General features: G+C 43.5%; 1 protein-coding gene across 17 annotated transcripts in view; it reads right to left on the reverse strand.

Moving 5' to 3' along the window:
• The window catches only part of ANK3 (ankyrin 3), an 891,037-nt gene that overhangs the window by 206,108 nt on the left and 670,747 nt on the right, over window positions 1-14,182 (reverse strand). For all 17 annotated transcript variants that reach the window (XM_073548271.1, XM_073548272.1, XM_073548270.1 and 14 more), the window contains 4 exons: window positions 9,542-9,739; window positions 9,090-9,188; window positions 6,119-6,217; window positions 1,472-1,669 (listed from right to left, as the gene is read on the reverse strand). In XM_073548271.1, the coding sequence (XP_073404372.1) occupies window positions 1,472-1,669; window positions 6,119-6,217; window positions 9,090-9,188; window positions 9,542-9,739 (594 nt within the window). The remainder of the gene's footprint in view (window positions 1-1,471; window positions 1,670-6,118; window positions 6,218-9,089; window positions 9,189-9,541; window positions 9,740-14,182) is intronic.

Below are 14,182 nucleotides of genomic sequence, written 5' to 3' on the forward strand. Positions count from 1 at the left end.
TTCATGTCGGGCAGGAGAATGTTATACAAAAGCCGGCAAATGTGTCAGCGGCTATTCTGCAATTAAGAACTGTATGAACTAGAAATATATATATAAATGTGTCTCTATAACATGTATAAAATATATATATATATATATATATATATATATATATATATAAAAATATATATATATTTATTTAATGTGTCTATATCTATTACTTTGTTGGTTTTTTTAATTGGACACTGTGATTTTACTGTCTTTAGGAAAAAAAATTGCCGGCTTTTGGTGCGATTTTTATCGCAACTCACACATCGGGTCCGTTTTTACTCCCATTTTTTCTCGCCCCCATAGACATGCATTGTCGAATCCGATCCGAAAATCGGTGACAATCGCAGCATGCTGCAATTGTCTCGGTCAGAGGATCGGATGCGATAAAAAATCGCAAGATGGGAGCTGCCCCATAGAATAACATGGGTTCGAATGCAATGCGATTTTTTATCGCATTGCATTCGTCCGTTTTATTCGCCAGTGTGACCCCGGCCTAACAGTTTGAGCAGACACATGGCTGATAGTGGCTTGCTGGAGGTCATTTGGCAGGGCTCTGGCACTGCTGCTCCTGTTCCTCCTTATACAGAGGAGGAGGTAGCGTTGCTGCTGCTAGGATGTTGCCCTCCTATGGACCCCTACACATCTCCTGGCATACTGGCCTGTCTCCTGGTATCTGCTCCATGCTCTGGACACTGTGCTGACAGGCACAGCTACCCTTCTTACCACAGTTTGCATTGATGTGCCATCCTGGATGAGCTGCACTACTACTACTACTTGAGTAACTTCTGTAGGTTGTAGACACCACCTCATGCTACTGTACACTACTGTACAGTACCTCTAGGAGTGAGAGCAATGACAAAATGCAAAAATGACCAAAACAACAGCCAAAAAGGATGATAAAAGAGAACTTTTCTCTGCTTACCTCCTATTCAACCACTCTTTTATAGTGGTTGTCTTGCTAATTGCTTATCATTTCCACCTGTTTTCTGCTCCATTTGCACAACAGCAGGAGAAATTGATTCACAATTGGTGTTGTTTCATAACTGGACCAGTTGATTTCACAGAAGTGTGACTGACTTGGGAGTTACATTGTGTTGTTTAAGTGTTCCCTTCATTTTTTGGTGCAGTGTATATATACACATACATACTGTATATTTCTTCTTTAGATCGACCTCATGCCATGCTTTAAATGTGACAATTCTTGCCTAAGGCACAAACAGATGTTTGTCTAAGGTCTGAAGGAAGACGTCAAACCTGATTTTCTTGTCTGATCACTTTATTTCTTTTCACTATCACTTTATTAACCTGATAAAACCCTTTTTTATAACACTTCAGACACTTCCATCAGACAAGCCGAGTTCCTGGGCATTTTGGAATATGTTGGCACTATATAATATGGCTTCTCTCTAACTGATGAGTATTTTTGTAGTATTTTCAGTACCTTGTTACTAACATTAACATTAGCATTTCTGGTGAGAAGCAGAGACACCATATCCACGTGGCCCTCCTGGGCAGCTAGATGGACAGGAGCTATTCCTTGCTTGGTAATTGCATTGGCATCAGCACCATATTCGAGTAAGGTGGTAGCTATGTCCATTTGGTTTTTCTTTGCAGCAATGTGAATAGGAGTGTAACCATTCTGAAAGGAAAGTGACAATGATTGATCATTTTTACCATGGCACTGAACATCAGTAAATCAGACTTGTACACCTTACCATGCAGAATCCTATTTGATAGAATATATAGCATAAAAAGACCAACCCCACCATACCCACAAAATTGACAGACAGCATTGTTCCTTTAATCCAGTGTTAAAGGATATGTATAGGTAAGTCTACAGAAAATAGGAATAAGAATAAAAGATAAACTGCAGTGTGACTAAAAGCCACTGTGTCCAGTGATATCAGTGTCAGAGAACAGAAAAATATCTGAATTGGGTGGGCAAACCCTATTTCCGAATCTTTTATTGGGAGACAAATATCAGACAGGGTCTCCTGATGGTAATCATGACTGCCCATGTGCAACACCTGACCCGCAGACCCAACGCGCGTTTCGCCTGGGCTTCCTCAGGGGACTATGACATGTTGTGTGTTTGGACTTACCCGAAATACTACCACCACAAATGTCAGCTAAACAGGCCTGATTATCGGAACATGCATGCATGTCGCGAGCGCCGGGAGTTACATCACTTCATGGCTGCCCATGTGACACGGCGGGTCAGGAAAAAACCCCCTATGAAGTCAGTGACCCGCATGTGTCACACAAAGGGCATCATCAGTGATGCTCCTAAACGCACTGCGTCATATATTATTTTTTAGATGTGTTTTATCTCTATTTTGGATTTTTCAATAGGTGATAGTTAGCAGCTAAGGCTGTTAGTTCTTAGGCCCATAAGAAAAAAATATGACTGTCTCGAATAACCCCTTTAAGCCAAAAAAAGAAATTAAAACTAAATATTAATATATATTAAAATTTTTACCTCTCCCATTACTTAGACCAACCGCTGACTTTGCAGTAATGGAAGATGCTGAAATGTGAATGAGGCCTGAAAAACTAACTAAACTTTCTGTTATTTAATTATCATCCAGGCATTCCAAAGTTGTGATTTTTCTGTAAAATACTTTTACATAATCTCTCCCACACAGTGCTGTTTTATACAGCCAGTTCATGCTTCATTAAAATCTGACTTCAATTGTTGCTCAGACAAACTCTACATTCTGTTTGCAAACTGATTATGGGAATATCTCCATCTGAGTGCAGGAATGGACAGCAGGGAAATCCTGTGCTCTGTGTGTTTGTATATAGAGTAGTCCTGGCTGAGCAGCAGTCAAAATCAGCTTTTAAAGAAGCATGAACTAACCTTGTCAAACAGGAGTGCAGCATGGTTTTGGGAGAAATGGAAAAAAAATAAGGTAATTAAGCATAATATTCTAAAAAAAATCATAACTTTTTAATGCCTGGATGATGGCTAAATTAGAACAAGAACTCTATAAACTGTATGGCATCAAAAATGGCTACAACTATCTGGGGCAGCTATAATGGGTGGATTTGTATTGGGATGGGATTTATTAAGCATATGGGATATTTGTTGCTATCACGCCTTCACATAAAAAGCTATGATCAGTATTTATAGGTGATTCATTTTAAAGGAGTTGTCCAGAATTAGAGAAAAGAGATCTTAGTTTCTAATCTCAATATTAGGTGGACATTGCTCATGTTGAAGTCACACACAGAAAAATAGCCCAAGTCCCTGCACCCTCCTGCCGATTTGTAATTAAAAAAAATCTTTAGGTTATATTTAACACTTTGTTATCATGCCGATTGCTATTTACTCCTTCATTTAAAAGGTCAGTGTGGACACTCAGCAGATATCAGATGTGCATGCCACAACCCACAGAGCATGTTTTACAGATGTCTAATGTCAAATGCATTTCTGTGTTAGGAGTCACTACTCCCTGTCTCTGAGGGTATGCCTGTTATTGTGGGATGTCTTAGCATAATGACACATGTCATTGCTCACAAATTATGAAAAGGGTTCTCCAAAGCTAAACTGTTTTTAGGGATAGATATTTTCAAAATAACATATAGAGGCATACTCACCTTCTGATTTTCCCATGAATCTAGCACCGGTTGCTCTGGAGGTCTGCACTAGATCTGGAAGCAATTTGTGCTTTGTCTGGGTGTTGACAGAACCGCTGTAGCTGCATCAGTCAGGGGCCTAGAAAAGCACATCATCAGACTTACATCCAATAACGGAGCTCTTCTAGTCACCTGACCGCTGCATCCGGTCCCTGGCTTCAGTGGTTCTTTGAACATTCGGCAAGTGCAGACATTGCTTTAGGAGCCGGCACAGGCCTCTGTGCAGCAGCCTGAGCCACATGTGGAAGTTGAATATGCCACTGAAACAGTGCCATCCTTATACATAGGCCACATCTGGTATTGCAATGCCAGACACAGGCAATGCAATACATAGCCCATGGAACAAATGATCACTATTTCCTGGATATGACACTTTTCAAACATCTTTGTCTTCTATCTTACAATGTTTTATAATGTAACAAGGAAGAATGGATGAAAATCCTTTAAACAAGAATTGAAAGACTCTAGTCTGGCTACAAAAAGTGTTTACATGATACTAGGTACTAACAATGCAGGGTCGCCAAACTTTTGCATGGGTACAATTTCCCTTTTGTAATTTTTAAAATGTAAAAGATTAAAATATATATACTTTTTTTTGTCTGAAATACAAAGTAAATGTGTAATTTGTAGCCTTGCTCAAATGGTGTGTTTTTGCTCTGTGCTCTTGTTCTTGTATTCTGATCTTTGCTGCTTGACCTTTGATTTGCCTTGACAATTTTTTTGCATAGCCCCTTTTGTCGTGATTGTTTACCTTCTTGGAATTCTGACCTTGAACTGTTTCCTGACTCCACCTTCGTCTCACCCCTCTGTCTATGACGCACCCACCTGGCTTTTGACCTCGGACCTTTTGACTACCAAGCCTCACGGTTTGTCCGTGAATAGTGACTAGCATCAAACCAAATGTTAGGGCTGGCGGAACGCACCAAATAATAAAATAATAGTAAGGTGCATTCGCAGCCCGGGGTCCACTGTGCAGGGGTGGTAAACTGCTGCTTAGTAATGGCAGAAGTATAAAGCGATATATAAAAGGTCACACGTGGGTTAAAGTCACCCAGTGTGAACAGGGCGAACTCTGTTACCTCACAGAGCCACTCTACCGCAGAACATAAATGCCGGAGCCGGTTTAGCTCACAGAGCTCGGCAATGGAGCGCACAGAATGCGGTCACAGAACTCTGCCCCAAGGACACGAGGTCAGAGTCCCTCTAGACCTTCTGAGCGTGCAGCGTCGCACCTGCGGACGCCACTATAGACGCTGACAATGGTGGAGTGTTGAGCACGTGCACCGTGGCGTGCAGAGCCACCGGTGGACACTAATGCCAGTCTCAGACTCTGCCTCTACCTACACCTAAGCCTGGGCGAGTGCTTAACAGGCTAGGCTGTACAACGCATGCGTACTAAGGGCAGGGGTTTCTTAATGAGTCATTCACCAGAGACATTCATACATGCATACAACACTCACTCCTCACAGTCTGGTAATGCAGTCTATACTAGCGCATGGCCGAGCGGCCATGTGAACCTTTTATAGCAGCGCCCTTCCGGGACCTTCCTGACCTTCCTGATGGTCCAATCCGAGCTAGAGAAGGACCTGAGCATGTGACCTCCGATCTCCAATGAGAGATCGTCCCACGGGCATGCTCAGTGGACCGAAAGGAGGACTTAGTCCCTGGAGTAGCTCGCTGCTGACCAGCATGTGTTGCTATAGCTGGACCAGAGGTGGCAGCAGCAACCAAACCCACAGAGCTGGTCTGAGCAGAGCGCTGGGATCGACGAGTCTGCTGAGCAGCCTCCTTTGCGGCAGGAGAGGAATGGGAGACTGCCGAATGCAAGGCTCGGGATTCCTGCTGTGCAGCCACAGGAACCCAACGCCTAACACCAGATTTATCAAACACCATGAACCACAATGATTTTGGCGCATTTTAAGACTACCTAACGGATGGGTCTGTTTATATGGACCAACCGATGGCAGTAACGTTTACCTATCGATGGTCATTTAGTAGTCTGTTTAAACAAGCAGACCACTGTAAAAGATGCGCACTGAACGACCTGTAATAGATCTGGAATAGATTGCACACTACACATAAGCTGATTTGGTTCTTGGCAGTGCGACTCCTGTTTACAAAGGAATCTACATCGACAAGAATGATGATCTTTTACGCTGCAAAAAAGATCATTTCACAGATGAGCGTGTATTGTTTCTTCAACATATGATTGGCAGACTGTTTACATTGAAAGATTGTCGTGAACGGTCTTAAGTGCGCATTCAGTGTAATTGCAGCTTAAGTTTGACTGTATTGATAAATCAGCCTCATCTATTTGATGGATCAACATAGTTTGTCTTAGAACTGTCTGTACATATAAACCCAAACTGGTAAATTGTCATCAGTCATTCTGATGACATGAGCAAGGAAATTGGCCTATATCATGCCTATATAACGAAAGGTGGGTTACCTTTGCAGCTCCGTGGGGCGATGCACCTTTATCCAAGAGTAATAAAGCCACTTTCTGGTTGTCATAATGTGCCGCTACATGCAGTGGAGTTAGCCCGCTCTAAAGACATGCAGAAACAATGAAGGTCACACAACATGTCAATGCGGAAATCTGTGATAAGTAGAATTCTTATTCTGCCCAATTGGCGACTACCGGGATGTGTTATTTCTGCATGTTAGTAGTAGCCAGAACATCATTTTAATGAATTTAAGGTAATCAATTTTTAAGTTTATTATTTAATCTAGTTTAAGGGAACAGATAGTCTTTGTAAACCCAATATGATTAGCATATATGACTGCTACATGGATAAGTGTCCCCCTTGAGAAAGTAGATTGAGAAAGTAGAGAACATAGTTGGATTACTTATACTACTATTATAGTATGAGGATTACTAATACTATCATAGTATAATACTAATATGTGTAATGTTGTGAGTTCATTTTCCCCTTCACCATTGAGGTCTGATGAACTCCCTCTTCAGGTGAAGGAAGGTAGTGAGGCTGATTACAAAGCACCTGAGCAGAATGATGATGACTGGGTGACTGGAATTGCTGACTGATATAAAGCAGCCGATGCCCTTCTGCCTTGCGGGTGATTTCTCTGAGGGATTCTAGGAGACCAGTCTGATTCCTGCTCCTCAAAAGCTAAGTTTTCTGCTCTGCTTTTTGCATTTGTGTTTTGGTTTTGTTTTGCCTTGTTTTTCTGGATTTCTGCCTTCCCCTGCTGGTTGAGCGGAATTCCTTTTTGCTCTGTCTTCAGAAAATACCTGAGTACTGATATAGTCTTTTTGAAGCCTAGCGTCTTCAGGGCTTTTTTCCCTATCAGTCTGTTGGCTCTTGTTTTGAGAGGGTTTTGGCAGATTGCAGACAGCAGCTTTTCTATCCTGTCCTATTTAGTTAGCTTGGGCCCCATCATTTGCTCAGCCTATCTTTCTATCTGTGTTAGTGTTTTTTCATCTTGCTTCACCATCATTTTATATTGGGGGCTGCCTATTGCTTTGGGGTCTGCTCTGGGGCAGTTTAGATTTCCCTTTCTGTCTTTAGGCTATGTAGTTCTCCGGCTGTGATCGAGGGGTCTAGGGCACCGTAGGAACCCCCCACGGCTACTGCTAGTTGTTGTTGTTAGGTTCAGGGGTCTGCAATCCGATAGCTGCCAACTTCTCTGGTTTTCTGGACTTAGCTAGTATTTCTGTTTTTGCCTCCTACGGTGACTCATTCATAACAGTGTAACCTAAATTAGATCGTCACATTCCAGGGTTTTGCAAGAATTTGGGGGGAATTAATCATTGGAAGTCTGTTTTGCTTGTGTCTACATTGCCGTTGTTTGACCCAAATTGATCAAAATTTTACACACATTATTATTTGGGTTTTGTCTAATATTTAGATATAAAACTTCTGTCTAGAGATGATTTTAGGGTATGTGCACACGTTGCGGATTGGTCTGCAGATTTTTCTGCGTGGATTTTGCAAAATCCGCAGGTAAATGTGCAGGTCAGAAGACCTGCGGTTTATCTGCGGTTTTGCCCTGTGGTTTATCACCTCTACAATGGAGGAGATGGCAAACCGCAGCGGAATCCGCAGAAAAGAATGACATGTCAATTCTTTCTGCGGATTGGAAACCGCAGCAAAAACCGCGCGGAAAATTCCGCACCGTGTGCACAGCGGTGTCCATTTTCCATAGGTTATAATGGTACTGTACAATGCAGCAGATTCTGCTCCGGATCCGCAGGGCCAAATCCGCAGCGTGTGCACATACCCTTATACTTCGGCTAACTACTGGATTCAGTTTTTAACTTTTCGTGAAACTATTTGATAAGTTACATTTCTTCAATTTGATTTAAACCAAATTTGCATAGCTAACCAATTTTTTTTAATGTATCAAGAGCAGACTTGAGATGAAAAAAGTTGAACATTTTCCCCAAAAGGCATGGGACAAAGTTAACGACACTTTTTTAAGGACAAAAAAAAGCAAACTTTGGTTTCGGCCATCGTTTGTATTCTATATGAATAGATTTTTTTTGTTTAATAGTTTCAATTAAAGGGATAGTAGAACCATATGGAAATTATGGCCATGTTTGGTTTCTATCTTCTCGATTCTGGCTTGGCTTTAATCCTAAGTCATGTAACAAGGCTCGTTAAAGGGTCGACATTGACTTTTAGGATCGCTACTTCCAATAGGTGGCACTAGAGTTCTAGTCCTCTCCCTCTCTGAAGAGACAATTTGCATAACTAGCATATTTCCCAGAGGAGCATTGCGCCTTTAAGTCTCCTCATTTCGACATGCTTAGCATGTCATTCTCACAAGGAGAAATTATACTTCTTGGATATCTTCTGTTCAGAAATGTATCCAAAATTCCTGTGAATTCGCATTTTCAGACAGGATGCTTTCACATGTGCTAATTCAGCAGTTTTTAAGAGTGGGATTGGAAATAGAGAAGTAGGATCTTTCCTATATGCTTCTTCTTCTGACTATGACTTCAAAACTGCATAAAATTGGCACGTGTGAACATACTCTTACTTTCTGGAACGTCAGACAGCTTGCAGGTACAATTAGCAATGGAAACGTCCACTAAAGGGCCATACACAACCAGCCATGAGGTTCATCAGAAGTTCATCTGAAGTCGATCACTTGCCTGAGGGTCGTGAGATGGCTTGTATGCAATGATAAAACTAGTACTAGTATTTACAATGCTATTAAAAGGGGATATGCTTTGCCCTCAGTGTCAGTGTCAATTTATCCAAAATTAATCATAATCAGGGACTTGCTGAAATTTTCAAATCACAGGAGGTCTCTAAATCCAAAGCAACAAACTCAGACAATAAGAATTAAAGGTACTTGTAGATAATGGTTACATTTGTGACATTTAGTTCTTCTGATTGACAATTTTTGCCTTTTTACTTACAATGGGATAAAAAATCTAGGCCTATACTTACCTTTCCAGCTGCATCTGGGGATGCATTTTTCTCCAAAAGGAGCTTGGCTACTTCAATCTTTCCATATTTTGCAGCAACGTGTAATGGAGTAAATCCTTTCTGTAAATATATATTTTACATGCGGTTATACAGGTTTTGCTCCTTTGCTTAATATTTGTTCCATTTACCTTTCCATAGTTTATTTCCCTTCATAATTACTGACTCACAGATTGGTTCAATCCCCAAGATGAAAGTCTATAAACCACTCGAACCAGAACGCTAACCCAAGTACACATTACTGGTATACTGCCGTACCAGAATAACAAAAAGCAGTATACTAATAATGAAACAAGAGTAAAAACCGATCAAAAAGTATAACAGAAAATCATCAGCCCTAACACCACAATGCATAAGAAAAGCTTTATTTCATAGTATTATTTAAGGCTTCCATTCCATATATGTTACTACCTTACCTTTGTGACTATTGCATAAGTAGCCCCATGTTCCAGTAACACAGAAGCTACGTCATCGTGACCTTCCCTGGCAGCCAGGTGCAGTGGAGTGTAACCAGAGGTTGTGGAGGCATCAGGGCTTGCCCCCTGCTTAAGTAACTGCTGAACGATGTCGGCTTTCCCAAGGCGAGCCGCTATGTGCAGTGGTGTTTGGTCATCCTAAGAACAGAAATAGACAAGCTTTTTTTAACATTTTGAGGAATAAGTTGGAATAATTTGCATTTATATATTTCCTAAACCTAGTAAAGACTAGACTGGATTAAGTAATTATAGTGTTTTGAAAAAAGCACTATCTTGTCCGAACAATGCTAACTTCTTCTTCTTCTTTTTCTTCTTCTTCTTATTATTATTCAGTTTTCCGCAATTAATGCGGCCCGAACCGCTACACGCACAGACTCCATTGAGGCGTCGTTTCGAAGCCAGCGTCCACGAGTGGTGGGCTAAGTATTTTTCGTGTCGATCGGATTTGCAGTTTTTGCGCAATTGCATTTGAAATTTTTTTTTCCCGTCATTGGAATGCATTTTTCTCATTGATATGCGCAGGCAGACCCAGTTACTATGCCAACACTTACAAACTATACATGACCCCACAGGGCTGGCGCACCAAAATGAGTCTTAAAGGGCCGGCGCGCCAAATTGAAAGCTGAGTGACCCCAGGCTCCAAATCGGAGGCTGATTGACCCCGGCATACAAATCGGACCTAGAGTGGCCTCGCCCACCAAATCGGACCCAGAGTGGCCCCGCCCACCAAATCGGACCCAGAGTGGAACCGCCCACCAAATCAGACCCTGAGGGGCCCCGCCTACCAAATCGGACCCTGAGGGGCCCCACCCACCAAATCGGACCCAAAGTGGCCCCGCCCACCAAATAGGACCTAGAGTGGCCCCGCCAACCAAATAGAACCTAGAGTGGCTCCGCCCACCAAATCGGACCCTGAGAGGCCCCGCCCATCAAATTGGACCCAGAGTGGCCCCGTCCACCAAATAGGACCCTGAGAGGCCCCACCCACCAAATCGGACCCAGAGTGGCCCCTCCCACCAAATCGGACCGAGGGGCCCCGCCCACCAAATCGGACCCAGAGTGGCCCCACCCACCAAATCGGACCCCGAGGGGCCCCGCCCACCAAATCGGACCATGAGAGGCCTCGCCCACCAAATCGGACCCTGAGGGGCCCCGCCCACCAAATCGGACCCAGAGGGGCCCCTCCCACCAAATTGGACCCAGAGGGGCTCCGCCCACAAAATCAGACCCTAAGGGGCCCCACCCACAAAATCGGACCCCGAGGGGCCCCGGCCACAAAATCAGACCATGAGGGATCCCGTCCACCAATTCAAGCCCTGAGGAGTCCAGGCCCCCGAATCGGATCCTGAGGGGCCCCACCCACCAAATCAGACCCTGAGGGGCCCCACAGGCCAAAGTGGCCCCTGAGAGGCACCCACAGTTAAAACGGATCCGGAGTTGAAAGTCTTGCAGGGGCAGCAGGCAAGTCTCTCTTAAAGGGGCAGCCCGGGCACCTTTTCAAAGCACTATCTGTACTTCCTTCAGGAAATACACATCTAGTTAAGTATGTCATGCATGTGGGAGTGGAAGGAAAGCAGCTGTCAGACCCCTCTAGAATGTTTCCTGGAACTATGTTTCCTGGTAAATCTTAGAAATAGTGCACATATCTGTGGGAGGGATGACACTCAGAACTACCATCACCTCATCTCCGCTGGCAGCCAGATGTAATGGTAGGCACGGTATTAAGGAACATGCCTCTGACTGGGAAGTCCATATGGCTAAAGATAGAACAAATACAGTTCAGTGCCTAATTCCTCCCTCCCACTACCCTCCAGTTGATGCACTAACTGGGATGCTCAGCTGTCCAATGGGATTAAAGGGGTAGGGTCCTACAGCCACATCTACAGGGGTTAAATCCAGGTGCCCGGATCAGTAACTTCCTTTTCCTCCAGCTGACCCCTGGAAGCTTTTGTCCCACCCTCCCTCCCTTATATATTTTAACGGTGCTTAAACTGCCATGCTAATTGTATGTATATATATATATAAATACTAGCTGAAGAGCCCAGCGCTGCCCGGGCATAGTAACTAACTACGGTTAGTTATTACAAATTATAATGATTATATATATATATATATATATATATATATATATATATAAAGCTGAGTATATAGCCCCACATACTCCGCACAGCCACATTCACTATAATATCCCACATCATCCCGTCAGCCAGAGCCACCGGACTACTCCCCCTAATATCCCACATCATCCCATTAGCCAGAGCCACCGGACCACTACCACTAATATCCCACATCATCCCGTCATCCAGAGCCACCAGACTACTCCCCCTAATATCCCACATCATCCTGTCATCCTGGGGTCAGAACCAGAGCACTGAGTTGAAGGTTCCTAACTTCCATACCGGGGATCCCTTTAAGAGAGGACTGGGGTCAGAACCAGAGCGCTGAGTGGATTTGTCCTGACTTCCATACCAATGATCCCTTTAATAGAAGCCTGGGGTGAGAATCAGAGCGCTGAGGGATTTACCCTAAGTTCCATATCGGAGATCCCTTTAAGAGAGGCCTGGGGTTAGTACCAAAGCGCAGAGTGGATTTGCCCTCACTTCCATACCGGGGATCCCTTTAAGAGAGACTGGGATCAGAACCAGAGCACTGAGTGGATTTGCCGTGACTTGCATACCAATGATCCCTTTAATAGAACCCTGGGGTCAGAATCAGAGCGTTGAGGGATTTGCCCTAACTTCCATATAGGAGATTCCCTTAAGAGAACCTGGGGTGAGAACCAAAGCGCTGAATGGATTTGCCCTGACTTCCATACTGGAGATCCCTTTAAGAAAGGCCTGGGGTCAGTACCAAAGCTCAGAGTGGATTTTCCCTAACTTCCATACCAATGATCCCTTTAAGAGACCCTGGGGTCAGAACCACAGAGCTGAGTGGAACGGTCCTAACGTCCATACCAGGGATCCCTTTAAGAGAGGCCTGGGGTCAAAACCAAAGCCCTGGATGGATTTGCTCTGACTTCCATACCAATGATCCCTTTAAGAGGGAAGATGTGCCTACGGGATGGAGGATGTGTGATGGGGATATGGGCAGTGAGGGGGGATTCATTTCTGTCATGTGCTCTCTGCTCCTTTCAGGGGGCAGACAATGGCTGGGAGCTTATGTTCCCGAAGATGATCGATTTCTCCCACCATGTCAGCGTCTGCTGAGGTGTTGTCAAGTGGGAAAACTTGCTCATAGCAACCAATCACAGCTCAGCTACTTTTGAACAGCTCTGGTAAAATGAAAGATGCTTCGTGATTGGTTAGTGATACACACAGGCATACATACTGTACATACATTCACTTTTATATATAGAGATGTGTATAAATGAAATATATATATACAGTGTGTATATATATATATATATATATATATATATATATACTGTATATATACACACACACATAACCCTTGTTAATGATATTAAGTCACAGCAGAAGATGTGGAGGAGGGAAAACTTTCATAACCGCTCATTGGCCTGCGCGCCTGTCGGTCGCGGACAGGGCCTCCGGCGATGAGCCCGTTCTGACATGCAATTGCCTATCTCTGTTTCTGTAATTAATAAACTGTGACGGACCTGTTTCAACCCATATAGGCCAGGCTGTGTTTCATTATGGGATTGGGGGGGGGGAGGCACTGTTTAAGACACACGGGTCTCCATAGTCACAGTGGACAGACCTGAACAACCTGGAACAGCACGGCTCTGAACACTGTAGTGGCTGCTCCCAGGCACTGCAGATCACCTCCTATTCCCTTCAATAGAAGCAATTCTTATGCACCTGAAACCTGTACACCATGGTGCGTTCTAACACTTCTTGGGAGTGTTGTCGATTGGAGCCGAACTGGTCTGATAATGATGATTATTTCTAAAGATAGATCAGCACTCTCACAGTTCTGGATATCACACCAGTTTAGAAAATCAGCAGATCACTGCATGATAAGCTATCATTGATGGAGCTAAAATTTGGCCTAGAATATATGCTGCATAATCAAACATGGTGTGACACTCTGACCTTGTTACTTACTGTAAAATCGTGGAACAATAATATAAACGTAACACTTTTGTTTTTGCTCCCATTTTTCATGAGCTGGACTCAAAGATCTAAGACTCTTTCTATGTACACAAAAGGCATTTTGTCTCATATTGTTCACAAAATTGGCTAAATTTGTGCTAGTGAGCACTGCTCCTTTGCTAAGATAATCGATCCACCTCATAGTTGTGGCATATCAAGGTGCTCATTAGACACCATGATTATTGCATAGGTGTGCCTTACACTGGACACAATAAAAAGACACTCTAAAGTGTGCAGTTTCACAGTATTTGTGGGACGGGGGAAGGGGGGTCAGAAAACCAGTCAGTATCTGGTGTGACCACCATTTGCCTCATCCCCTTCGCATAGAGTTGATCAGGTTGTTGACTGTGGTCTGAAGAATGTTAGTCCACTCCTATTCAATGGCTGTGCGAAGTTGTTGGACATTGGCAAGAACTTCAACACACTCTTGAATACACTGATCCAGAGCATCCCAAAACATGCTCAATGC

Source organism: Dendrobates tinctorius, unplaced genomic scaffold (genome assembly GCF_039654945.1).
Source record: "Dendrobates tinctorius isolate UK_male_01 unplaced genomic scaffold, ASM3965494v1 ptg000156l, whole genome shotgun sequence".
Lineage (NCBI taxonomy): Eukaryota > Metazoa > Chordata > Amphibia > Anura > Dendrobatidae > Dendrobates > Dendrobates tinctorius.